This window comes from Mustela putorius, unplaced genomic scaffold (assembly GCF_011764305.1).
Source record: "Mustela putorius furo isolate JIRA1106 unplaced genomic scaffold, ASM1176430v1.1 tig00000139_pilon_pilon_pilon, whole genome shotgun sequence".
Taxonomy (NCBI): Eukaryota; Metazoa; Chordata; class Mammalia; order Carnivora; family Mustelidae; genus Mustela; species Mustela putorius.
The window spans coordinates 6,204,334-6,230,442 of NW_025421293.1; the positions used below are offsets into that span (position 1 = coordinate 6,204,334).

Below are 26,109 nucleotides of genomic sequence, written 5' to 3' on the forward strand. Positions count from 1 at the left end.
CGCGCGCGCGTGTCTTGCGTCACTGCGGACGACTCCCGCGAGAACCGGCCTGGGGAGCCGGTTGCCAGGCAACCGGGCTCGGTTGCTTACTCCGCGCAGTGGGTTTCGGGAGTCTTGGAACTGGGCGGGAAGAGGCTGTGGTGAGGTTCCCGCCCTTGGTCTTCGCCTTGCAGACGTGCGGAATCCAATTCGATGAATCTTTCCTGCAGGACGGGGTGATCTACTCAGTTCCAGGAACCCACGTCCCCTAGGGCACCGGTTGCCTCCAAGGCCGTGACCGAGAGCCCAAATACCTGCCTCAGCCCTGCCTGCCCTTTGCGGGTGCGGGATCTTTCTGGGATCTGCAGGATCTTCCCCCGCCGGAAACTGAGCACCTGTCCGTAGCTGGACCTTTCTCAGGGTCCAGTCGTTGGGTGTTCGTTTTGTTCCCTTGTAAACCGCCCCCCACAGACCTCTGTGAAGACTGCCTGGACAACGGCACATTTACACTGAAGCCAGACCTAACGGGCACTTTTTTTTTTTTTTTTTTTTTTAAACAGTTGGTAAGGGGTGTTTCCCACGCCCTCACCCCCAGCCCCCAATCATTCTGTCCCAAGGTCTGGCTAAAACTGAGCCGCTACCACCCGTTCTACCAATCTCAGCGTTAAAGAGAAGCCCTTTCTGGGGGCGGGGTGTGCCAAACTCTGGAATTCCTCTCTCTTACCCCAGACTGATTTTGTCACCTCTCTCGCTCCTTCATTTTATTGGGCATAGTTCACATTCCTCCCAATTCTACAAAAACACTTTTCATCCTCATTCCAACCTGCAGGTCTTTCTGGCTCTAACCAGCAGCTCTCTGGCTGCTTTTCCTTCCCCCCAGGAGCTCGGCTCTCATGACCCATCACTTCTGTTCTCCCTTCAGCGAGATTTCTCTTTGCCCTTTTGGCCAGTCTCCATCCGATGTGAAACCAGGCTGTGTCTCTTCTCCAGTCTGGCTGATGCTAAACATCGCTGGTGAAAAACGAAGAACCGTGCCATCCTTCCTCCATAAATGCATGTTTTCTAAAAAGCGCTGGGCTCCGACTGACAGCAGACTGGAAATGGTTTATCCATTCTGTGAGCTTGCTGTCATATGAGCTACAGCCTTTACCCCAAACTTCCTACAGTCTGCCACAAACGTGCTACTCAATCCCATTCTACTTCTAGTAAATAATTTCACCTACATCTATTTGCTCTGGAGCAAGGGAGGTATCCCAACCCTCCCTCTGGGGCTGCCAGAAACTGCAGGAGAGTTTCCCTCCACCATTTTGTGTTTTTAGTGATGGAAGACCTAAGGAAGCAGTTAAACCTGAGTGGTTTTATTAGTATTTTTGAGAGAGAGAGAGAGAGAGTACAAGTGGGGGTGGAGCACAGGGAGAGGGACAAGCGGACTCTGCACTGAGCAGAGCCTGACACAGAGCCTGACTTGGGGCTTGATGCCATGACCCCGAGATCATGACCTGAGCCAAAACCAAAAGTCAGATGCTGAACCTACTGAGGCATTCGGGTGCCCCAAACCCGAGTGTGTTTATGCTAGGTTTGATGACGAGTGCAAAGTCACAGGAAAATGTCATCGGTTGAAGGAAATTGTGAGCTGAGTGCAGTAAACTTGGGTAATCTGTTGATTCTTCTTGGCATCTCTCACACGGAGATAAGGATGTTCCTTGCCTCCAGGATAAGGAGGGTACCTCTCACATGGTCTGCTTCAGAGGAAGGTCAGAAAGTCCTTCCTGTACCTGCCATTTCTTAATTTCCCTCAACTTCAAATATTCAATATGCCAAAGTGCCATATTGAATATCAGCTTGTTCCAAACCCTGTCAAAAGAAAACAGTCCTGATAAAAATGAAATTTCCTTTGTTTCCTGTCCCCACCGCACCCCCTCCCTTTTTTCCTAGAAGCAACTACTACCATAAATTTTATATCTGTATACACTTATATATATATATATATATATACACATATATATATATGTGTATACAGATATAAAATACAGATAATATATATATAATATCTCCAAAAAACATGTTGAGTGTTTAGATATCCCCTAATTTTCTCACTGGCTTATAACTCCATCTGTCATACACTGTTGCATAGAGACAGAAACAGATCCGAGGGGTTGGGGAGAGGGGCGAGTAGGGAGTGACTGCTAATAAGAGGTTTTCTTCTGGGGAGATGAAAATGTTTGGGAACCAGATAGAGGGGGTGGTTGCACGACAGTGTGAATGTCCAAAATGAACGAAATGGTTAATTTTATGTTAATCTTACCTCAATCTAGCAAAAGCAGTAAGAAGGCACGGAAAGGTTTTAAGAAGGGAGGGTGACAAGAACAGATGTCACTTCAGGAATGATGATTACTCTAGCTGCAGAATGAGAATCGTTTGGCAGGGGCAGAGCTGGGTAGGTGGGAGACAGAGAAGTCTATCGAGGTTATTTAGATGAGACCTGATAGCTAGTGTCACACCACACCTCTGCTTACGATCCCCACCATAAAGTCTCCGATCTTTCCAATGGCTCTTGCGACCTTCTAGGATTTGGCACTGAGTTTGGCCACCCTCTGTCAGCACAGACATCTGTCACGATCAGTGTTCCAACGTCTCTCACAATGCCTTTAGCTTTGCCTGGAGTATTTTCCCCCTCTCCCTCCCCGACTGCCAACTTTTTTTTTAGAGCTCTTAAACATTTTCTAATACATTTTTTATAGTGAGCAGGGGGAAGAGCAGAAGTAAAGGGACAAGCAGACTCTGCGCTGAGGGCAGAGCCTGACATGGGGCTCGATCCCAGGACCCTGAAAGCACGACCTGAGCCAAAGTCAAGTGCTTAACTGCCTGAACCGCCCAGCTGCCCCTGCCCCAATGCCAACTTTTACATATTCTTCAGGTTTCGGCTTAAATGTCATTTGCTGATGGGAGCTTCCCCTGACCTGCTCGAACGTACTAGCTCCCTTGCTGTGTCCTCCTCTTCATACCTTTTGGGTTCTACATCCCACCGGTTCCGTGCCAGCTGCTCCAACTCGACTGCAAGCTTCCAGAGGCCAGATGTGTCCCTGGCACTGTATCCCTCATGCCTTTCAATGCGGTGGATGTGAAATAAGAAATTGGAGGAGGAATGAATGAATCCGCATCTCAAGCAGAGTGCTACAGCCTTCCTCTTCGTTCTGCCATGCTTAATCTCTATCTCCTCTTTGTTTTAGCTTTGAAGCATGGTTCTTTCTTAAAAAACACTTCTCTTGATACCATTACCTCCTAAAGCTATTGCCCCATTCCTGTCTTTCCTTTGACTACTGCTGGATTTCTTGAGTGTCCATCTTTTTCACATGTATACTCCAGTTTCTAATGCATCTATCTTCCTTCCAAGATTGGAAGGTCCTTAAAGGAGGGAGCAGCTCTTATTTTTCTCCCTCTACAGTCTCTTGCATACAATAGGAACTCCGCAATTCTTGCTGAGTTGACAGAATTTGAGAGAACATGCCTGTTGTAATATTGGTCATTTTCAACCACATAGGAATTGAATGCAATTTAGTTTTCAAATTTTATTTCAAATGTTGGTCTTGTAGGGGACAGTCTGTCCACTCATCAGTGGTTCTTCAGATGGAACAGGCTCACCCTTGCATTCTGCTGCGGGGAACGGAAAACCCCAGCTGCAGGCAAGTGGTCCCCATTTCTGTATTTATCCGGATCATCTTCCCGTCAGGTAGTCCTTCTCTCCTTACTTGGTGACTCATTTGGGCAATTCTCCTGCTTATCCGCCCTGGGCTTTCCCCCACCTCCCTCCCTCCCTTGGATGTGCCCTTGGCTTCATGCACCAGCAGCACGAGCTTGCAGAACATGCCGCTGGGGACGTCTCCATGCAGTCTCCATGCATCTAGCCACGCCCATTCATCGGCTCCCCCTGCAGATCCTCTGGTAGCCAGGACTTGCTCTGAATCCCGTTAGGACTGGCAGCTTCTGTCCCTGAGCAGCAACTGTCCCAGTTTTAAGGTGACCTGTTACTTTTGCATCTTGAGGGTGGAGAAAGGTGTATCCATAGCCCGAGATGGCAGATTTAAGCACAGACCTGGGCATGAAGACTAAGGACAGTGTGGACCACTCTGGCATGTTGTGTTTGATTGTTCCCAAGGACAGGAGTGTACAGGGCATGGAAAGTGACTAAGGAGGGCAAACCAGGTTCTCTACGGGAGCTGTATTCCTGTCTTTAAGACCTACTCCCAAAGGTGCAGAGGTTAAGGCGAACACAAGGACACGTGCGTAGGCTTTCCACTGGAACCCCGACCCCAAAACCACGTTGAATGTCAGTCAGCACCACTACTCTCCATTGCCAGGTTGAAGTATTTATTTGAAAAATTGAAAACACAGATGCAATGTATTATACAAAGAAAGGTCTTAATATGATAATAAAAGTATTGTTGGAAGGGAAGAAAAGCCAGTGGCTACCTGCCCTGGGAAGGTAGGCACTCGGTGAAAAATGAAATCCATTTCTAGGAACTATTCTAATGGAAAATTGGGGGAAGAGGTTAAAAAACAACAGAAGAAAAACAAACCCAACCTATCCCTGCGAACCTAAATGTGAGAGTTTGTTATAAGTTACCAGCAAGATTTATCGGAACCCCCTCGGTTTGTCCCTAGTAGTAATCAGCTTTATTTGGGGCCTTCAAACTGAGGTAGTTGAGGGTCACCTGAAAGACATGTCTGGAAAATGGTCTACTCTCAGAATCGGACCCAACGGCATCTAACCCATGATTTCCCATTGCTTTGGCTCCTGGGGGCGAGAGCCTGTGCCACCGCTGGAGGTTGCTGGTCCTGCGTTTGGTCTGACCTTGGGAGGCCAAGGGGTTGGGAGTAGCAGGCAGCCGGCTCGGTTTACTGCGGCGAAGGCTGGCAAGCCCACGGTGGTGGTTGCCTAGGCTACAGATGGCACGGTCTCTGGGGGACCGAGGACAGCGGAGACAGAGCAGAGCCGGTCTGGCTTAAAGGCCAATGCCGGGATCGAAGGCTTTCATTGGTGGGAAGGATTTCCAGAGGCTTGCAAAGGTGGTAGAAGGTAGCGAGAACTTGACTGGTGGCTAAAGACCAGGGTTAGTGGAGCCAGGAGACCCTTCCAGACTAAGGAGCTGGCCGAGAAGTGAGCATTTCCTAGGTGCAAGCTCAGGACCGACCAGCCCCTCTGCGGTGAGAGGCCGAAGCAAACCGATCTGAGGACCAACGACACGCATTGTGACCCCCACGGTACCCGGTTAACCCTGATGTTGACGTGGCAGCTCAAACACTTCCAATGCTCTGGACACTGGATTAGGGACTCAGATTCAGGTGGGACCCTAGGGATCCTGCTGTCCGCGGCAGAACAAGCCGACAATCTAAACTATAGTCTAATTTAAACTCCTCTGACTCAGATATAAAAGAACCCCACAAAAGGCAGGTCTTTTCTATTTTTTTTTTCTTATTATGTACACACATATCCTTACTCTAGGGATATTAGAGCAACTGTATTACAAAATTAAATAAGGGATACGGCTGTCTTTTGATCTCTTGTCAGTCCTAAGCCATTCTTTTGTTGTTCTGCCTTGCTGTGTGACCCAATTACACGGATCCACGGGACTTCAGTCATTCATGAAGCTCAGTGGTGACTTTAAAAGGCTGTGATGTTCATTTTTAGCCTGAGGAGGTCATCCCCGTTTGAATCAAGTATTTCACACCAAGTATAAACACCCTCGTTTTTTTTTTTAGAAAAGCCAAGGAAGGACAATTGGATTTTGGCTAGAAGACGGGCCAGCTCCTAAGGCGAGTGAGGACAAACGTAACTGTGCCACATCTGAAGGATACTTCTGGTGCTTTCTTCCCTGTCTTACTATTCCGGCTAAGTCCACCAAGGTTTTAACAATCACTGTGGCTTCTTTTTGGAAGAAGCGTTATTTGGAGCATCCCAGAGTGGCCTGATACAGCAGATTTTTTTCACCATGGGTAATTCAGAGCACGGCAGTTCGGCCGAGATTCTGGAAGGGAGGACCAGTCCGCTGTGGAAATGCCGATCCACTCTGAGAACACACCGACTGGCTTCATTGGTACAACTGGGCCAGGGGCACCCCCCCCACACACTTCTTCTGAGCCTCGGATGGAAAAACGCTGAGCGCAAAGAAGTACTAAGTGTAAGACGGCTCATTTGCTGTTGACCCCTCTTTATTGGCCCAATGTGGAGATCGCCTGTCTGAGTCTCGGAATCCGAGCTAACGGGAGACTGGTTTTTGAGTGCCCTACTTAGCAAATGCACAGAGAGGGAGGGGTGGGAGGTGGGGGAAGGATTGATTCACAGTGATCAAACAGGAACCTCGCCACCGGTCATGTAGCAACACTTAGCAATGTTCCTTTGGGACAGGTCCTGGGAAGTGCTTGTTGGCTTCTACCTAAGAGTTGCTACAGATAAGGAAGGAAGACACTGTCCGAGATCGGAAGGTCACTTAAATGCTGGGGTCTGTCTGTCTGGAGGTGGACGAGTGCGGTCAGGCTGTCCACCTCTGGGAAGTTGTTAATGCGTCTTCTGTCCTCATCCTGTCTGGGCAGCACAGGCCCAGGTCGTGTGGCGGGAAGGGCTCGGAGTCAGTGGTCCCCCTTTTCTCGGTTTCCCTGACCCAGGTGGTCTGAGGAACCCGCTGGCCTCAGGGTCCAGGCCGGTAACAGACTGGGAAGCATGTTGGCCTGCTGTCTGATTCTTGAAAACCAGTGGCCTGGGGCAGCCATGCAGCCCCGCCATCACCACACCTCAAATCCTGATTGCTCAAAGCGTCTCCCTGGAGGCTGCTGCCAGAGCGGAACGGAGGTTAGTAATAAATATTAAAGGTACCAAACCAAGCACAGGGTTCTTTGCTGCCGGGAGCAAGTTTGCCTGATCTTCTGGCAGAAGTCTGCCTGATCTTCCCTTGGGTAGAACGTGGAACTATCTTCTTCAGGTTCAAGAGGATGTCCAGGCGGCCAGCTGGAAAAGCCCTCACGCAACTCCCTCTCAGGGTCCCGCCTGGGTCTAAGGGAGCTGGCACGGAAGACTCTTTCCAGGGGAAACAAGTGTGGCTACTCTCACCAGCACGCTCAAAGCACGGGATAAGGTTTTTCAGTCTGGTCACCAAAAGTTCCCAAAGCAGGGGTCTCCTGAGGCCTGGGCCGCATGCACACTCCTTCCTTTCCTGCTTTCTTCACCCCTGTCACCTGGGAAGGAGGGCAGAGGCTTCTCTGGGCTCTCTCGCCTGAGGGAGGCTCTCCTTCTGCCTCTGGAGGAAGAGTGTGGCCCAGCAGTGGTGCCCACCCTAGGCAGTGGGCTCGTCTGACCCAGACTCGCTCAGCGGGACACTCAGCACGGAGGCTGGCGTGGAGCACCAAGGTGAAGCCTGAGCAGCACCATTGCTGTTAACTGCTGTTGGTAGGGGCCCCCGATGGCTCCGAGCGCCAGAGGTGCTCCCTTGGGGAGAGGTGGCTCTACGAGGGAACACCGGAAGAAGAAATCCCCCAAAAAAAGGAAAAAAAAAAAAGAAAATCCCAACCAACCACCGTAAGAAGCAGCGGGGAACCCATGGGACTGCCAAGAGAGGGGACAGTTGTCTTGGCGTGCTTGGCCGGGACGCTCCTGCTGTTCTGTCGGCACAGATGTAGGGCGGCGTCCTGGCTTGGAGCCCCGCCAGCCCTCTGACGCTCATGAGTTGGTGCAGATGGTGAAACAGAAAAGGCTGAGGAGAAAACAGAGAAGAAAGGGCGTGAGGCGGCCCCCCACCAGGGATCTCAGAAACAGCCAGCCCCTTGGACGAGGACGCTGGGCGTCTAGGGGTCCAACCGCAGGCAGGGCAGGGACGCAGGTCCTCTCTGTGAGGGGTGGCCCTGGTCCACCACTCCTCTGTGGAAGGCCACTGGGGTCCTGGGCACTGGACAACGAGGGTGGTGTGGCTGCCACCAGGACCCCCCACCCCGACTCCGAGGCTTAGGCCATGGCTGGGGAATAACACACACACAGATGGGCTACAAGATTTACACTCGGACGTGTGGGGCGTTGGCGTGGCTCTATTCTTTTCCGGCGACCGGTTCGTGCAATGCAGGTGGAGACGCTTCTGTTCCTGAAAGACAAGGATAATTTTTTTTTTAAGATTTTATTTGACAGAGAATTTGATCACAAGTAGGCAAGAGAGGCAGGCAGAGAGAGAGAGAAGCAGGCTCCCCACTGAGCAGAGAGCCCGACGCAGGGCTTGATCCCAGGACCCTGAGATCATGACCTGAACCGAAGGCTGAGGCTTAACCCACTGAGCCACCCAGGCGCCCCTGACAATGATAATTTTTGCTTCCTAGCCCCGTACATGTGTGTGCACACATTTCAGCCACAAAAACAGCCACCACGTTGGGCTCCCCAATACCTCACGCTCATAACCATCTATTCTGAGTTACGCGTCCGGGAACGACCAGTAGGCATCTGTGGTTGGCTCCCAGAGTCCGTCAAGACAACAAGGACAGGCAGTCCTGGTCGTGATCGAGTAGGCCACTTTGGGCACGTGGAAAAGCAGCAGACTGGGTGATAACGCCTCTCTGGGCCACTTCTAGCCCCTGACCCTTTCTCTCACGGGCCATTGTTCCTCACTGCTGGCTCCAGTCAGTCAGACTTGCAGTCCCCTTGGCTTTTCACTCACCGCCATCCGTTTGTTCACTACCCAACTCTACACACGCCAGGCTAAGTGGGCCTGGAAGGGAATGGCGGCGAGTGACGAGTCCACTGGTCAACGTTAAGCTCTTGAGAGGTGACAACAAAAGCTTCCAATTCACCTCAAATTATACCAGTTTTGGGGCTCGAAGGTTGTTTCCAACTGAAGAGAACTCATGCTCTGTGAGTCAAGAGGGGGGAGTCAGCGACCCGAAGGGCGACTCATTCTGTCACGTCTGAGGGCAAGGCCCTCCCTACACGCACCCTCCCCTCACGGCGCCCACGCAGGCCCTCAGAGAGGCCCACCTTCTTCCCAGCCCTCAGCAACACCGGCGAGTTCGTAGTGCTTTTTCCGAAGCTCTCCCAGTTTCTGACGCTCCTTTTGCAGGTCATTCTCCAGCTCTAGCACCCGGACCTGGGGGACGAGTGGAATTTTCTTTTGAGCGGCGACCTGACAACGGTCTCCCTTTGACTTAATCCCTCCCCTCCCCTGATGTCGTCCATCCTCTCCCATTCACCCGTCCATCCCAGTGGCTCTGCCGTGTCCTCATGGGGACCCTCTCCTAGGGGTGATGCGTTAGAGCCCCAGCACCTGAATGGGAGTAGGGCTCATCTCACGCCCCACTGAAATCAGCTCCGACATCTAGCCTATCTGTGTGGCGGGTTCCCAACCAGTGTACCTTCTGCTTCAGTCCCGCTCTCCTGGAAATCCAGGCAAGAGCCAAGCTCAGATGCTTCTGGTATCTCCGTGGGGCTGTTACAACTTAGGGTTATCATCATACAGGAAAGAGCAGTCCTACCAAGGAAGAGGCTGGTTCCTGGCTATCCCTACTCCTCATTAATTCATTTTACTGATTATTTATTAATTCAAGAAATGTCTGCTGAGCACCCATTATGTACCCTGGGCTCTGCGGTAGGTCGGGGAGACATGGTAGTGCACAGACAGACAAGGTCCCTGCTTCCCTTGCGGGGGGAGACACAAAGTCATGGACAAGAGCAGATCAGACTATAAGGAACTTGACACAGGGTCATGTGATAAAGGCCAAGGGTGATCAACAAATGCTATTCAGGCAGATGGGTACGGGAAGAACAGAAAGCAGCCCATGTGGCTGATGCATGAGAGTGGGCTAGGAGTTTGGGGGTTAGCTCTAAGTATGAAAGGGAAGCCACTCAAGGTTTCAAGCAGAGATGTGACATGCTGTCATTTATGCTTCCAAAAATACATAGAACCTGGACAAACAGTGGAAGCAACTGGACCCAGTTAGGTGGTTCCTTTTTTTCTTTTCAAATTTTTTATTATGGAAAAATGTAAAACACATGGAGAGATGGGGATGATCTGGTGACCCCCATCGTGTGCCTTTCCCCGAGTTCCTCCAACCGTCAGCCCAGGGCTGGACCTGGCTCAGCAATGCCCTTTCCTCCTATTCTCTGCCCCCAACTGCCCCGCCACCTGGCCCTGCCATGGGACCACGTGGATCCAAAGCCTCGCATGCATTCTAGTAGTTCCGCAGAGAAACAATGGTGGCTTCGGCTGGGTTAGGGAGATGGAAAAGGCGGGGAAGGTTCAGACTTGGACAGCTGGGAGCTGACAGGACCCGCTGGGGAACTGGATGTAGAAGGGGGAGGGGGAAGGGAAGACCCAAGGACGACTCCTTGGTCTTAGCACCTTAGCACCTTGGTCTTAGGTGTGGCGGGGGTCGGGGGGGGTTCCAGTTACCGAGGCAGAGAAAACAAGGAGCAGGGCAGATCTAGGTGGGAGGGAAACCAGGAGCCCTGGTTTGGACCCATTACGTTGGAGACCTCTCAAGTGGAGAGATCAAGTAGGCAGTTGGACAATCACAGAGCTCAAGGAGAAGATGGAGGCCAGAGAGAAGAATCTGGTACTTACGAGCATATAGACGGAACCTGCAGTCAAGAGGGACTGGAGGACCCCAGTAAACATGGCAGTGTAGACGGCGGGACTCACACCGGACCTCAGACCTTTCAGTATTTGGCCACATGACTTTTCCTAAAAATGCTGCCTGACCCGTAGAGAGACTTTAACAGTCTCCCTCTGGACTTGACCCCAAGACTGGGATCAGTAATTCCAGAACAAGGATATCAGGTCTTTTTTTTTTTTCAGGATCCCACTGATTCCTGTTCCTCCACATGCCAGAACTTCACAAACAACCAGGAGAAAGGGCATTGCCTTCGATGGGTTCTCAGTGAATTGGTTTTTCTTCTTTAAACCAAGGTCATACACAAATCGTATCAGATTTTTTTTTGAAAATTGCCAAATAAAAAAAAAAACCCAAAACAAAACATAAACGGACTCATAAATAAGGAGAACTGGTGGTGGCCAGAGGAGAAGAGGGTGGGGGACCGGTGGAGGGGATTATTTATCAGATAAGTAAGTCATGGGGACAGACGGTGACTACACTAATCGCGGTGACACTGAGTAATACCCAGAATTGTCAAATCACTACACGTACGCCTGAAAATAATGTAACACTGGATGTCAGCTCTACTTAAAGAAAAAAAAAAAAATTCATCCATTGTTAAGACATTAAATGCTAGTTGACATCTGCTAGGAGATCCCCGATGGTAACAGTGAGGGGGACACCAGTCCGAGACCAGTGAGCAAGGGTTACGTTTCCGATCTTAACCCGCCACCTGTCTCCATCTCCACTGTCCCTGGCAAGCGGCATTTATATTCACTCCTAGGCTCCTGGGTCCATCTCTGTTTGTTTCCGCCCCAAGTCTCTCTCCCACTGGCTTCTTTCCATGGGGATAATACTTGGGGTCGGGGTCACCGGGAACTGATCGAGCAGACTCAGAGTGGGGAGTCCTACCTGGGAATCCATCTCCTGGCGTTTGATCTGCGTCAGTGTCATGCTGGAGAAGTCCATGTTGTCTGTAAGGGCGGAGGGAAGGTCTCGTCAGGGGACGCCCCTGGCCGAGAAACAGCCGAGGCCGGCGCTCTGCTGAAATGCTTGGTTTGCTCGTTCCCAAAACACGTGCAAAAGTCACCGATGGATAGACAGGGATGGACAGGCGAGGACTGGACCACCCCTCGCCCCCACCCCTCGCCCCCGTTGTGCCCCACTCAGAGACAACCAGGCCTGGAGAGTCATGCCTTTGCATCCAGAGAAATCGCTAAATGAAAAATCTGCCTTAAGGCCTGTTGCTATGGTGACACAAACAGCACGTGCCTTATGAGAAAGTTGAGCACACGTGCAGAGAAGATGGTCGAGAGAGAATGTGGGGACAGGATTGTGGGAAACAGGGAGCGTGAAGGAATGCTGAATGGGCTGGATACGAAAAGCACTGCTCCGGGGAGGCTACCTGTCTCCTCAATCTGTGATTTGCCCGAAATGGTAGAGGCCACAACGGTGGCGGTGGCCTGGTTCACGCCCCGGGAGGCCTGCTGCAGCTGGGCCAGGTTTGGACTGTCCTTGTCAGCCTTCACCTGCCAGGACCAAGCAGAGTTAGGGTCACACAGCATAGGGCGGCGAGGCCGGAGTCAAATCAGTGGGGCCCAACGGTTCTTGACAAACATAACGGGATCCGCTGCGGTCGCTAATCGACTTCTTCCAGATTGCTGCCTATAGGGGTGCCAGTTGTGGCTCGGTCCATCGAGTGTCCCACTCTTGCCTTTGGCTCAGGTCGTGATCTGACCTGAGATCGAGCCCCACGTCAGGCTCCACGCTCAGCGGGGAGTCTGCTGGAGAAGTCTCTCTTTCTCCCCGTCCCTCTGCCCGTTTCCCACGTGGGCACATGCATGTTCTCGCTCTCTCAAATAAATTAAAAAAAAAAAAAAAAAAAAAAAAGATTTTATTTGTCAGAGAGAGACAGTGAGAGAGCACCAGCAGGGGGAGCAGCAGGCTCTCCACTGAGCAGAGAGCCCGATGTGGGCCCCAATCCCAGGACCCTGGGATCATGACCTGAGCCGAAGGCAGAGTCTTCACTGATTGGTGACTGAGCCACCCAGGTGCCCCTAATTTAATCTTTAAAAAATACTCCTATAGGGTCAGCTCCTGCCATATCTCTAATACGCAAAATTACTCCTGGCTTATTTGCTTGAGAGCCTCAGACTCTAGCTTTACTGGTTCATGTGATAAATTGCTCCAGTTGCGGAAATTAATTTGGGACAACATTAAACAAGGATGAGAAGGACGCTCCCCGGGGTACTATACAACTCACAGCCGGATTTCAGTAACAAGCTCTGTCTTACGATTAGTTGGGGGTAATGGTTCGAATCTGGAGGCTCTTCAGGAGAGTCAGACATTGGCTGTGGAACCTCGGAGCTGAGCCAGGGAACCAGCTCATGGCACCAACCTTTTAAGAGCTCCTTTAACGTATTAATTTAAAAAAATTTTAATTTAAATTTAAAATTTTTTTAAAATTTATCTTTATATATTTTATATAGTTTATATATATTTATATATAATTTTATAGATATTTTATATAATTAAAATTTTAAAATTTAAATATTAAATTAAAAATTTAAAATTAATAAATTCATTAATTTACCGATTAATTTAAGTGCTCCTTGAATGCCCTGAGTGCTAATCAGAGGTCAGCATGGCTGGGACCCTCAAAGGCCACTTGTCACAGAAGTCATGAGAGCCAAGAGGAGCCCAGGCAGCGAGCTGGGCAGAGGGGCTCCTTGCTAACTGAGGCAAAGGCTCTCAGAGGAGGGTAGTAGGAGACCCTCGAGAGGCAGAATTTTAACCTGGGACCTCATCTACCTGGATCCTGGACAAGTGATGTTTTCAGGACAGGCACCACGGACCGAGCGTTCTCCAAGCTCGTCGGCCCTTAGGGGGTCCTGTGCGGGTCCTACCTTAGAAGCGGCCACAAGCTGGGCCGTGCTCGCAGCGATTTCATGCGAACACACCATCAGTTCCTCGAACTTCCCTCTGCCTTGCACCACCAGATCGGCTGCATCCCTGGTAGACAGGAAGGGACAAGACAAAGCATGTCATGGACAGCTGCCATCCCTTACGATCGCCACCCCTTGTGATTCCATCTCCAGATCGCGCCCGTCACCCTGGCTACTCAGGGAGCCTAGCCGGCCTGTCGGCCCCACCCCGGCGCAACCCCAGGACACCCAGGCTCCCTTTCAAACTTTCAGTCCTGTTGACTTCCCTACCCACAGCTCTTTTCTAAGGAGCAGACGTTTTCCCCTCGGCTGTGGTCTGGGTTGGGCCGAGGGAGTTGGGAGTGCAGCTGGGAAGCCCTTGGGAGTGACAGACTCTTACACCATGACGGTCGCTCCCCAGCCCACGGCTTTGGAAGCGGAGATGAGTCCTTCCGTCCATCGAGAATTCTTGGCGTAAAACTCTTTCGGGGAGGCTGTGCCCTAAGGAAGTGAAAAGTGATAATGACTAGCTTTTCTCGAGGGCCTCCTATGCCCCAGGTGCTTTTAAGCCCATTACTCCCATTGGGACCTCAAACTAATCCCAAGACGAAAGCATTACCATCCCATTTTACAGATAGGCAAATGAAGACTCAGAAAAGCAAAGATCCTTTTCTCAAGTTCACGCAGGAGATAGGCAGAAGTAAACCCTAGGCGTCTCTAACTCCAATGCCCGTGGCATTTCTCTTGTACCCTATTTCCAGGTTGTATAGATAAGAATCGGAATCTGTTCACACGCACCTAGGACAATGTGATCCAAGAAGAGTCTAACCTTTGCCACGATGTGCCAAGAGAAGAGAGAAACCCAGTGAATAAATGAGGCACATTATGTCTCCTCGGGATTTCAACATGCTCTCACGCTGTGGAAGTGTCTGTTAGTCTTGGAAGCCACAGGCCCTCCTTACTCAGCCCCTCTCGGCACTGATAAAAAGCACCACCACCAAAGCAGAGATGGCTGCCTTCTTTCCGGGATAGTGTTCCGGCTCCAGGATCGCTCCCTGGGCCTCTGCCTCCTGAGCGGGCAGCTGCACGCAGCGTGTGAGAAGGAAACACCAGCAGAGGGAGGGAGAAAGCCCAGTGAGCCCTTCGATCACAGCCTGTCTATGAGTAACTGTCCACTGACTCTGCCTCGGGAAGGAGACAAGGCCGCGCCTACAGGCAAAGGTCAGGAACCAGGCCGGCCCTTTCGATCTGCCCCATTTTCCAAAGCTCTCCCTTTCTCTGAGGGCCTAGGCTTGCAATGCACATGGGCTTTCCAGAGCAGGTTCCCACGATGTTGCCCTGGTTAATGCCCAGCAGCTGAAGGCTGAGGCTGACTGCCCCTTGGGGACCCGGCAGCGCCCCAGCTTCTTTCCATGGGCATCTATGCTCAGCTGTGAGAGGCCGTGTGCCCTCAGAGGCGCACACGGAATAAGAAGGCAGCACCCGCGGATTTCGCTGAATGTGGATGAGTGTATCGAGTAGACGTAGCCTCTTGGTGAACCAGGAGTCTGTGAATGATGTCTGCTCCCCCCGTCCAGGGGTCCTCACCCATGCTTACCCGGCCACTCTCCACTATCTCTCTCTGGAGGTCCTTCGAGGCCACGATCAGGACCTGAATAGCTTGCATTAGGCTTGTACAGGAACCAAGGATCCTAGGAGGAAAAAAAATTTAAAAAGTTAGGGACACAAAAAAGAAACTGGGAATAATGAAGGAATCTGTTCTCTTGTTCAGGCCTAAACACAGGCAAACTTGGGGTGGGAAAGGCAGTGGGGAATATACCTTCCCAGAAAGGCACGTGAGTGGGGAGACTCGACTGGGGACAGTTACATGATGATTCTTGGGGTTTCTCTTCCCCTAAAATGCAATGGCGATATTATCCCCAAGAACATCATTATTGACATGTATATGAACTCGGCCGCTGCCTGTTGTGGCTCCTGTTCTAATTCATATAATCCACTGCGGGATATACTCATCCTCAGCACCTAGGTGTCCCCACACGGCTCGGACTGACCTTTCGTTCACCTCCAATTTGACTCCTGTGTCTCCAGCTCGGGATTTGCTGAGCATCTCCTGTTGAAAAGAAGCAGGGTTTCTCAACATGTGGTGGGTACCGGGCATTCACTGGTACCTTGAGACACCTTGTGTCCCGACATCCTGGGGCAGTTGAGAAACTCAAATCCACAAGGCCCCATCCACATCCTGGTGAGTTGGGAAAAGAATCCAGACTTCTGATCTCTTCCGTGGGAAGCAGCCCCGGCAGGCTGACTCTATTGTCCGTGAGTGTCCATCATAAGCTGACGTGTGCACAGAATTCTGAGAGCTGTGGCACCCTGCCAGTGAAGGGCGGCGGGGGTAGGGGGGCAGCCGTTCCCAGGTCCCCCTGGCTGGTACTTGACCAAGGCGAGCAGACTGAGTCTTCCTCCAGGAATGCTCTGGGACCTCTCCAGTGCTACCCACTCAGCTCTTCCCCGGGACAACCATGTCTGCTGACTGCACGGGTGCCCGCCGCAAAGATAAATGTGCATTAAATCCTTTAACTCTTACCACACCCCTCCAAGGCATGTCCTATTACCACTGCCCCATCATGCAGAAACGGAGCTTCGTGGACCGACCTGTCCCCAAGTGACGCCGGATGAACCAACACCAAAGTAGGGGAGGGTCTTCTCACTTTTTAATCCCTGGGGGATCCTGGGGAATTTGGATTTCGGCTGGGCTCAGAGGGGGCCTTGGGAGCCTTCATGAACAAGTCAGAGACATCCAATGGGCAATGTCCCCACAAGGAAGCTGCAAAAGCGTGGCTTTGGGAGACTGCCAGACGCTTCCATACCTCAATTCTGGCCGTAGCAGTTTCGATGGCAGCGGACGTGGCAGCCATCTCCTTGTCCACCAGGTCCCCCAGCTCCTCCTGTTTGATGTCCAGGCCTCTGGGCAGGAGCTCCTGGGAACAGCATCACAAATGCTGCAATGACCCTTTGATCTCTTTGTTCTCCCGTGGCAGAAGGCAGGAGAGGAGGGCCCTATCACATAACACATTTCTGGAATCCACGAAGGGGCCTCCTGTGCAGGCCTTGTCTGGAACTTGCCACTGTGTGAACCCCAGAACCTCACATTCTACTCCCCTCCTTCCAGAAAGCCATCCCTGCCTAAGCCTACAAGGCCACTCAGTTGTAGCTGCTTGGATCCTGCCCCACAGTTGCACAATATATTGTATTTGTGGCTTGGGAGGTATTTTATTTTAAGATTTATTTATGGGGTGTCTGGGTGGTTCAGTTGGTTAAGCATCTGCTTTCAGCTCAGGTCATGATCCCAGGGTCCTGGGATCGAGCCCTGCATCGGGCTCTCTGCTCAGCAGGGAGCCTGCTTCCTCCTCTCTCTCTGCCTGCTTGTGATCTGTCAAATAAATAAATAAATAAAATCTTAAAAAAAAAAAAAACAAAAAACCCCACCTATAATGTTAAGTACGTATGTTTTGATATTTACTTATTTTAAAGACTTTATTTATTTAATAGTTAAGCAGACTCCACACTGACTGCAGAACCTGACTTGGGGTTCAATCTCATGACCCTCAGATCATGACCTGAGTTGAAACCAAGAGTCAGATGCTAATTAACCCACTGAGCCACCCAGGCACCCTGTTGTGGTTTTTAATTAAAAGGAATCCTACTGTACGCATTTTCCTAGAACTGCTCATTCCCTCAGTAGTCCATGTGTGGGAATCACCCTATAATGTGGTAATTCTATCCCCAGGGAAACTCTTACATCAGGAGATAGGCCCCAGAGTGACCATACAGCACATCTGTGATAGCCCCAAACTGGAAAGAACCCAAGCGTCCATCAACAATAGACCTATAGATTTACACATCTATCATAGATGTGTAAATAAATATGAACAGATACTACATCAGAGAAGTAGAACTTGAGAGGTAATCGTGCGACGGAATGCTACAGAGCAGTGAAAATGAGCACATCTGCATGGAAGAAACTCAAACACAGAATGCTGGAAAAAGCACGTGTAGATAAAAGTCTGTAACACACAGAACTAAAAATGTTACTTAGCGGGGAAAAGGACATCACTTTTCTATTATCTTCACCTGAAACCCCGATTAAACATTCTATATCTAACTTCTACACTCCAGCTCATAAAATCCGGTCCATAGTCTATGATAATTCCTTTGGTTCTATCATCCGGTTTACTAATTCTTTCTTCAGCTTTGTTTTAACCTGCTGTTGGATCTGTATACTAAGTCGTGACTTTCAATGATGTAGTTTTCATTTCTAGAAGTTTGGTGGTTGTTTTTCAAATATATCTGGTTACTTTTGAAAATATCTTACTCCTCTGCCACCCTTAATACCTTTTAAAAAATTCTTTAATATACTGGACGCATTTATGGTGAACTTACATGCCTTGGGACTTTATCTTTGAAAGTTCCTTGGGATTTAGAGTCAAAGTATACACCTTCAGAGACCATTTGGATCTGTGTCTGCCAGATACCTGGGCCCCTAACTACCTGACTACTTTAATTTTCCGTTTGGTCTTTTCCAGGCCATACAGGTAGTAGAATTGGACCCTGAAACCACCAATAGATGGTTGTAGTTAGAAATTCCCTAGGTGGCCATATTGCCTCCTTTCCCCGCCTCCATAACCAAGGTTGAGACAGGATCTCTCCAGTAGAGTTCACTCAGGATGTGACCTTTCCAAGTTCTGTTTTGGGAAGGAAGTCTCTGCATTCCAAACTTTGACCCTACTTGGGTCTAGGTTTTATTTCTGACTGTCCTCTGTATGTGTGGCCCATTAAAATCCAAGCTCTAGGCCAAGAGATGGAAAACACACTAGCTCCTGCATCCTTTTGGTTTCTGATTCTGAGAATTCCCTTAGTTTTCAGTCAATTCAGATTCAATTGTCATTTTTTTCTCCCCAAATTTTATTAAGCATTTTCCACGTCCTGTCCTGGGATGAGCTTCTAAACATCTGGTCAGTCCTATTGCCAGAAAGGAAACCTGCCCAGGATCTCCCTCTCACACTTTGCTTTGTAAAATTAACTTCTATCCCCATCTCATAGTCTCTTACACACTTTGCGTGTGTGTACGGAGATTCAGTTCTGCACTCTATATCTCCAGCAAAAGGAGTAACGCTCCCTAGGCCACCATCAGCAATTTATTTAACACTAAAATACCACCAGAATCACGTCGTTCCGGTGAAAGAAAGGTTAGCAATTCACCGTTATCCGTAGTCTTCCTTCATGATTCCCTACCTCGTTGCCCACTTCTCCCCAGTATGAACCTTCCTCCCTATCTGATCTTTTTATGGGCTTTGCCAGATATCATGCCAGGGACCAAGGGGACACCGTGAAAAAGGCATGGGCTCTGTCTTTAAGGACTCATGGGGGAAAGAGACAGGTAGGCAGGTACACTGTAGCGCTAGCCACCAACACCGCAAGGTATAGGTGATGGGTGAGAGGGACCCAGGAAGATGAATAAGGGCCAGACTGTGACAGTCCTTGGGCATCACGTTACATCATTTGACTTTGGTTATCAAATGAAGAATCATAATCAGATCTCTGTTTTTGGAAGAGATCAGAGAAAGAAGAGGCCAGAGGCAGAAAAACTAATCAGAAGGCTATTAAAAGAGTTCAGATGAGGGAGGATGAAAATCTGAACTCTGGCCCTCATCTCTTCATTCCCTGGACTTAATATCATGACCCATCTTTGGAATTAAGTAAATGCCTTGTACTGAACTCTTAAAATACGGCTGATCACTGCTCTCATCCCACTGTACAGAAATGGGTGATTTTCTTATTTTCCTTTCCCATAGAGACCATGTCTTACTTGTCCCTGTACAACTACATCCAACACACTTCCCATGATGTACGACGTCCTCACTGCATCTTTATTAAATCAATAAATACCCAGTTCTCGCACAGTAGGCATTAACCTGCTCAACCAGATACAAATCTTGGAAAACAGAGAAACTATGCTTATCCTTCTTTGATACCGCTTAGCACAGTGACAGACACACAGCAGGTTCTCAGCACACGGGGAACGCATGACATATAACCGGAAAGTCGTTCAGGGGTCAGATTTTTCCGGGCCAGCTCTCCCTTCCTTGAGTCAAGTGCAAAGTGTGGGATGTACCGACTTAGGACCTCACAGAGTCCCAGGCAGATCACCAGCACTCACTAGCTGTCCCCGGTAGTAACTGTACCTGTCCCTGGTAGTAACTCGGCTCCTACCTCGGCAATGGTGGCGATCTTGGTAAGGCAGCTCCTCATGGCAGTGCTGTCATTCTCCCGCGTTCCTTCCTCCTCCAGGAAAGCCAAGTAGAGGAGGGTTTCTTTGCCAAACTGTTTGCAGGCCTCGGTCAGCACTGGAGATGCAATGACCAGGATTTCTGAAGGCCTCGGACCTCCCCTGCTGCCCAGCCCGGCCTCCCGGCCCCAGTACTTACAGTCGGCGGGTTCCGGCGGGGCTCGAAGGCAGGTGGTGCTCACATAAGCCATGGTGTCCCCGGTCAGGTGGGCAAGGAGGGTGACCGAGTGGAGGAGCCCACTGATAGCTGCCGGGAGTTTAAAGGGGGCTGCTGAGGGCTGTGTCACCTCCCTACGTCCTTCCCTGCTCAACCAGTTATATAGAGACCCCTTTCTTGGTGCGGAGGAACCCGTCGCTACTTCCACATGCCAGCATTTCTGAACGTGACCCAGCTGTCACCAAGCAACAGACCCTGTTGCCACCTTTCTTACCTTCTGGGCAGGCCAGATAGCACCTCCAGCTTTCTTCCAGGCGCTCGAGGCAGCTGGAAACATACTTGACCTTGGAGAGAAGGTGATCTGTGAGGGGTAGACAGGGCCAAGTCAGAGTCGGAGTTGTCAGACCCGCTTTCTCCCCCCCGGGGGGGGGCATGTGACAGAGGAGCCCCTCTCGAGTGGCCTGGGCCCTGCAGGAGTTGCCCTAAGGTGGGGGGCGGAGGGAAGAGGGTTGACTGCGCTCGTACAGGACCTCAAAAGCTGCCCATCTGGTCCCTTAGCCAAGAGCCAGGGCAACCACATCCGCAGCCCAGAGTAAGCCTCTCCCTTCTCAGGACCGCCTGCCCAAATCCAATCCGGGCCTTCCCGATACGTCTTTCAAGGACCTCAGACTCTTGTCAGTGTTGAGCCCAGACCCTCAACTCCGTCAGGCTGTCCACGCCTGTTTCCTCAGGTGGAAACAGAGTCACGGGGCCCCCTCACGGCACCGTAGTGAGGAATCACTGGGCTGAGGCGTGTGGAGCGCTTACCACGGCGGTTGGCATATGCGTGCTTGGTAGCGTCAGCTGTGTGTGTGACCCTCCGCCCAGCCTCCCGGTTCTTCCGTTCCACTGGCTCATGTCTAAGCCCAGCTCACAAAGTCTCTCCTCAGAATCTGCCCACGGCAGCCCCGTTTCCTGGCACTCCCTCAGAAAACTGGGTACTCAGTGAGCTCCTTCCTCTGAGACCGCTGTGTTCCCCCACAGATGGGTTCCCTGCTGAATCAGAGCAGGCCTTGCTGTGGACGTCCCCAAATGGAGACGTTTCTTTTTTTTTTTCTCCCCCAAAGATTATCTGAGGGAGAGAGTGTTCATGTGTGCAGGCAGGGGTAGGGGCAGAGGAAGTGGGGAGACAGAAAAATCTCAAGCCAACTCCCCGCTGAGCACAGAGTCTGACCGGGGGTTCGATCCTAAGGCCCTGAGACCATGACCTGCGCCGAGATCAAGAGTCGGACACTCAACCCACTGAACCACCCAGGCGTCATGCAGAAGTTTCTATTTGATCGGGAAAGTCAGCTCTCAGCGTTTCCTTGCCCCTGCTAGTCCTCAGGGGGCCCTTTCGGAGCTGTTATCCGTGACTCCACTGGTGTCTCGGGCCTGGCTGTCCTGCCACATCTGAGGCCGCTTCTCTCACCCAAGAGCTGCTCTGGCTCTGCCCGTTGCCCAACCCGCATGCCCTTAGGACTCCGGAACAGGCAGAGTGGGCCTGTGCATGCACGGACGGTGGGAATTCTGCGTTCCTGCCCCGCCACATTCACAGCTCCCCGTGTGGCTTGGAGGCTCCCGAGCAACCACCTCGTCGTTCAGGCCACGTTCTGTTCAGAGAGCAGCAGGGCTGTCGGTTCCCCCTCCCCCTGTGCTTACACTCGCTATCAGGGCTCTGCTCCCAGTGAGAGTTTCATCAGCGTGACCCACTGCATAGAGCCGTGGTATCACCCCCGGGGGCTTTAGAAAGTTCTACCGCCCAGGCTGAGCTTCTGGCTGAACAGATCTTAGCATGGAGCCTGGGCATCGCTGTGCAGCAGGCAAAGAACCCCCGAGCTCAGTGTCACGTGGGATTTGACGTCAGCACTGACCGCTGAGTTGGCGCGTACGGGCAGGCAAGGGGCAGGTACCTGCAGAGCCGGCACAGCTGATCAGAGGCGGCTCCTCCAGCTGCCGCAGGGCGTCCTGGACCACCTGCTCCGCGGCCTTCCTTGCCTCCGCCAGCAGCGTTCTCCTCTGGTCCTTGGCGAGCTGGCCCGCTGATTCCTGGAAGTGGCCCAGGGAGGTGAGAATCAGACACAGACCCCATCACGAACCTTCGAGCAGCGGCCACTTCCAACAGCTAGGATTCCTCACCTCCTTAACCCATGCTACCTTAACCCAGGCTACCGCCAACAAGGCGGGCAGCATCGGTTACTTGCCTTTGCGAGGGACAGTTCCCCCTGGGTGTGGTCCAGCTGCTCCTGCAGGGCCGCTAATTCCTCCTCCCGCCGGGCCACGGCGTGCGCCAAGCTGCTCCGCTCCTTCTCCAGCTCAGCTATCTGGGCGGCCCATTTTGCCTCTGACTGCAATGTCGGCAGGGTTCAAGAGCGAGAAATAAATGGTCCACTTCCCAGGAGTGCGGACCCGCCAGCAGGCTACACGGAACCAGAGGCGGTATCTCTAGGTCTCCACCTTCATTTCCCCCAGGCACACGCTGAGCACGACAGGAACAAAATGCGGGAAGGAACGTGATGCTCACCTGGGCAGAAGTTTCCAGACTGCCTTGGACGATGTGGAGTTCCTGTTTGCTGGTGGCAAGTTCTTGCTTCAAGCTCTCTAGTACTTCCATCTGTTCTTGAGTCTGAAAGACAAAAAAAACCCAGGAGCACTCTTGTCTGGGTGGTGGTTGCCAGGGAAAAACACATACAAAAATCCCTAAGCTATCAGGCAGCCCAGCTGGCTCAGTCGTCAGAGCGTGCAACTCTTGATCTTGGGGTCACGAGTTCAAGCCCTATGTTGGCTGTAGAGACGGCTTAAAAATAAAATCTTCAAAATAGTCCCCCAAGTTATCAATGGGAGATTTGTGTACCCTTTTGTATGCAAGGTTGGATGCATCCGACCAAAAGTGGGTGAGAAGAGGCAAGAATCCAGAATGTTCCAGAAGGTTTTCTTCTGACTAAGTGGGAAGGTCGAAGGGAGAATTTCAGGGACATTTCCTAAATGTCATGCTTCCGCTTATAATACTGATTACAGTAGAACAAGATTTTTTTTTTTTAATAGAAAAGTGTTTTTTATATTTTTATATTTTTGTATTTTAAATTGAATTTAATTGATACCGAACTGGATCTTTTTTAAATTTTTTGACTTATTTATCTGACAGGCACAGTGAGAGAGGGAACACAAGCACGGGGAGTAGAAGAGGAAGAAGCAGGCTTCCCACCAAGCAGGGAGCCTAAGGCAGGGCTCTATTCTAGAACCCCAAGATCATGACCTGAGCTGAAGCCAGATGTTTAATGAATGAGCCACCCAGGCACCCCGAGAACTGGATCTTTAATTCAGACACCCCAACACCTGGTGTGATGCTGAATCTTACCATCTTGAAACCACTCTTCTTTTTATTTCTCTCATAAGTCTATTTTTCAAAGAGCAGGTTGCAATCCATTAGCATTCACAGCTAACATTTTAAAAAAAAAATGAAATAAACAGAGGCACCTGGGTGGCACCAAGCTGGTTAAGCATCTGACTCTTGGTTTCGGCTCACGTCGTGATCTCAGGGTTGTGAGATCGAGCCCGGCGTGGGGTTCTGTGCTCAGTGTGGCGTCTGCTTAAGACTCTCCCTCCCTCAGCCCCTTCCCCGAACCTTCGTAAAATTAGATCTTTAAAAAAATAAAAAAATTAAGGGGCGCCTGGGTGGCTCAGTGGGTTAAGCGTCGGCCTTTGGCTCAGGTCATGATCTCAGGGTCTTGGGGTCAAGCCTCGCATCTGGCTTCCTGCTCAGCGGGGAGCCTGCTTCTCCCTCTCCTTCTGCCTGCCGCTCTGCCTACTCTACCTCTCTCAAATAGTCTTAAAAAAAATTTTTTTTTAATTAAAAAATTATAAAATGAAATAAACAGAGCAAAAAAAGAAAAATCCAAATGCATCCACAGAGAAAGGAGGAGTATTGCTTCATGAAACTTTTACTTCTAGGAAACAGACTCTTATTTCCTACTCTGAATTATTTCCTACTTGCTGAATTACAGCAAGCCCCGACTCTTAAGTGTAAGGCACTTGGTTTCCTCCCTCCGACATGTCCTACTGCAATGGACCTGCCTGCCGACCCCCACCGACTCATGGGTGCTCTTTCGGCCCCAGGTGTTCATGGTACCCTGTCATGGCGCCAGGCCTCTAACCCCTCGTGCTCTCCTCCTTCCGCTCACCTTCCGCTGTGCCTGGTCGCTGATGCGCTGGAAAGAGTCCTCGAGCTCTTTCTTCTCTCGTTCCAAATCCGCCTGGGCTTGCCTGGCCACGGACACCTGTTTGGTCACCTCCGCATTCTGTAGGGATAGAACAGTGTCTCGTACTGGCTCATCTTGGGCTGCACAGCTCAGGGACAGCCTTCCCCCCCTTCCAGAACAAGGGGCAGCGTTCAGACCGCTGGACAGAGAAATCACGTTTCTACCCAGGGAGAAGCCAGAAGAGAGCTGTCATCTTCAGATGCTCGATGCTCAAGTATTCAAAGAATAGGAGCAACTGGGTGGCTCAGTCGGGTCTTGATTTTTGGCTTGGGTCATGATCTCAGCATTGTGAGATCAAGCCCTACATCGGGCTCTGCCCTGGGCATGGAACCTGCTTAGGATTCTCTCCCTCCCTTTGACCCCGCTCGATCTTACCCTAAAAATAAATGAATAGATAAAATAAAAGAATAATAAAGGTGGGGGATAATCCAATGGGGGCTGGCTTTGAAAGTCAAGAAATGGAAGGCCAGGGAGCCTGACAAAGCAGTGGTTTTCATGAGGAGGGTGCCTCGCTCGGAACTGGCAGAGGCACGGAGCTGCCTCTGGCGCAGGGCCCTACCTTCCGCAGCAGGTCGGCGTGGTTCTGTACCAGCTCGCTGTACTTCTCCTTCAGCTTGCTGTACCGCTGTTCGTTGGCCTGGGCTCTCCCTGTGTGGTCCATAGCCAAGGTGAGCAGCCTACCCCTGCTGGGTCCCTGTGCCTGCCTTCCCATAAGCCAGAGTCCCTAGGACACCCTTCTTTCTTTTCACAAATGCCGACACCCTCTTCGCCCTTAAAAATCCTATGGACAGTTGTCTTAAAAAAAAAAAGCCCCCCACCCCACCCCCAGATTCAGATCGCAGCACAGATTCACACCTCCTGAGCTCTGCACACTTGGTGTGTTTTGGCTTTAGGCCAGCTCTCCCTCGGACACCCCTTCCCCCAGGCAGGCACCCTACTGTCACCTCCTGGTTCCTGTCCCCACATTCTGAGCCCGTGGGGCTCTCCCCTGTGTGGGCTCCCACCCACCCCTCTGACTGGTGACACCAAGGTCCTTCTAGATGGTTCTTCCGGAAAGACGCCGGGCTGAGGCTCTGCCATCCAGCCCCATCCTTCCCCATGAGCCTCGCGTGACTCTGGGGCTCCTACCCCAGCCTAACGGACTCACTTTCTATCTCCGTCAGGCTCCGCTGGGCCTTCTCCGTGTCTTCTCGCTTCTTCTTTAGCTCGTCCAGCTCGGCCCGGAGGAACTCGCTGTCGTCAGCCGCCTGCTGCCGCAGGTGTCGCTGCTCCGCCAGCTCGGCCTCCAGCTCGCTGACCCGGCCCTTCAGCTGTAGCACGGCCCGCTGGCTCTGCGGGACACACTCAGCGGTGAGCCCCAGCACTCTGCCTCTGGGCTGGGCTGGACAGGAGAAGCGGGTCCTCCCAGTTTCCAGGACTGATCCAATAAATACCCACATGTGCCTACAAGCCCACGACCAAGCCTCATGGGAGTGGAGGCTTCTGCTCATTCCAGGCCACCCGGCCAACAAAGGGTGACAACAGGGGAGCTCCGGTCTGTTAGAGTGGCCTGGGAGCAATCCTGGACAAGCTGGCATGGGGGAGGAGGCGATGTTTGCCTGTCCCTGTGAGCGAAGCCTCCAGCCAGCAGTGGGCCGGAGGGGCAGTCCTGTTTACCGCCCCAGACCCTGCAAACAGCCACCAGACCTTCCGATCGCCATGGGAGGGGAACAGGCCTTTCTCACCATTGGCTTCAAAGCCAGCTGGAGATCGTGGTTCTCTCCAAGTACCACAGGGACACGGGGACTGGCTCAGAAGCCGTTGTCA

The 26,109-nt window shown here is 51.4% G+C and overlaps 1 protein-coding gene across 2 annotated transcripts in view; it reads right to left on the reverse strand.

Moving 5' to 3' along the window:
• Window positions 1-4,330: 4,330 nt before the first annotated feature.
• Window positions 4,331-26,109, reverse strand: part of HIP1 (huntingtin interacting protein 1) — a 139,805-nt gene continuing 118,026 nt past the window's right edge. For both annotated transcript variants that reach the window (XM_004761643.3, XM_004761644.3), the window contains exons 14-32: window positions 25,451-25,634; window positions 24,863-24,951; window positions 24,226-24,342; window positions 22,569-22,670; window positions 22,249-22,392; window positions 21,958-22,093; window positions 20,301-20,387; window positions 20,009-20,116; window positions 19,794-19,927; window positions 16,391-16,501; window positions 15,575-15,633; window positions 15,121-15,214; window positions 13,924-14,024; window positions 13,506-13,611; window positions 12,005-12,128; window positions 11,512-11,573; window positions 8,987-9,095; window positions 8,024-8,105; window positions 4,331-7,724 (exon numbers count right to left, since the gene is read on the reverse strand). In XM_004761643.3, the coding sequence (XP_004761700.1) occupies window positions 8,053-8,105; window positions 8,987-9,095; window positions 11,512-11,573; window positions 12,005-12,128; window positions 13,506-13,611; window positions 13,924-14,024; window positions 15,121-15,214; window positions 15,575-15,633; window positions 16,391-16,501; window positions 19,794-19,927; window positions 20,009-20,116; window positions 20,301-20,387; window positions 21,958-22,093; window positions 22,249-22,392; window positions 22,569-22,670; window positions 24,226-24,342; window positions 24,863-24,951; window positions 25,451-25,634 (1,920 nt within the window). In that variant the 3' untranslated portion in view covers window positions 4,331-7,724; window positions 8,024-8,052. The remainder of the gene's footprint in view (window positions 7,725-8,023; window positions 8,106-8,986; window positions 9,096-11,511; window positions 11,574-12,004; window positions 12,129-13,505; window positions 13,612-13,923; window positions 14,025-15,120; window positions 15,215-15,574; window positions 15,634-16,390; window positions 16,502-19,793; window positions 19,928-20,008; window positions 20,117-20,300; window positions 20,388-21,957; window positions 22,094-22,248; window positions 22,393-22,568; window positions 22,671-24,225; window positions 24,343-24,862; window positions 24,952-25,450; window positions 25,635-26,109) is intronic.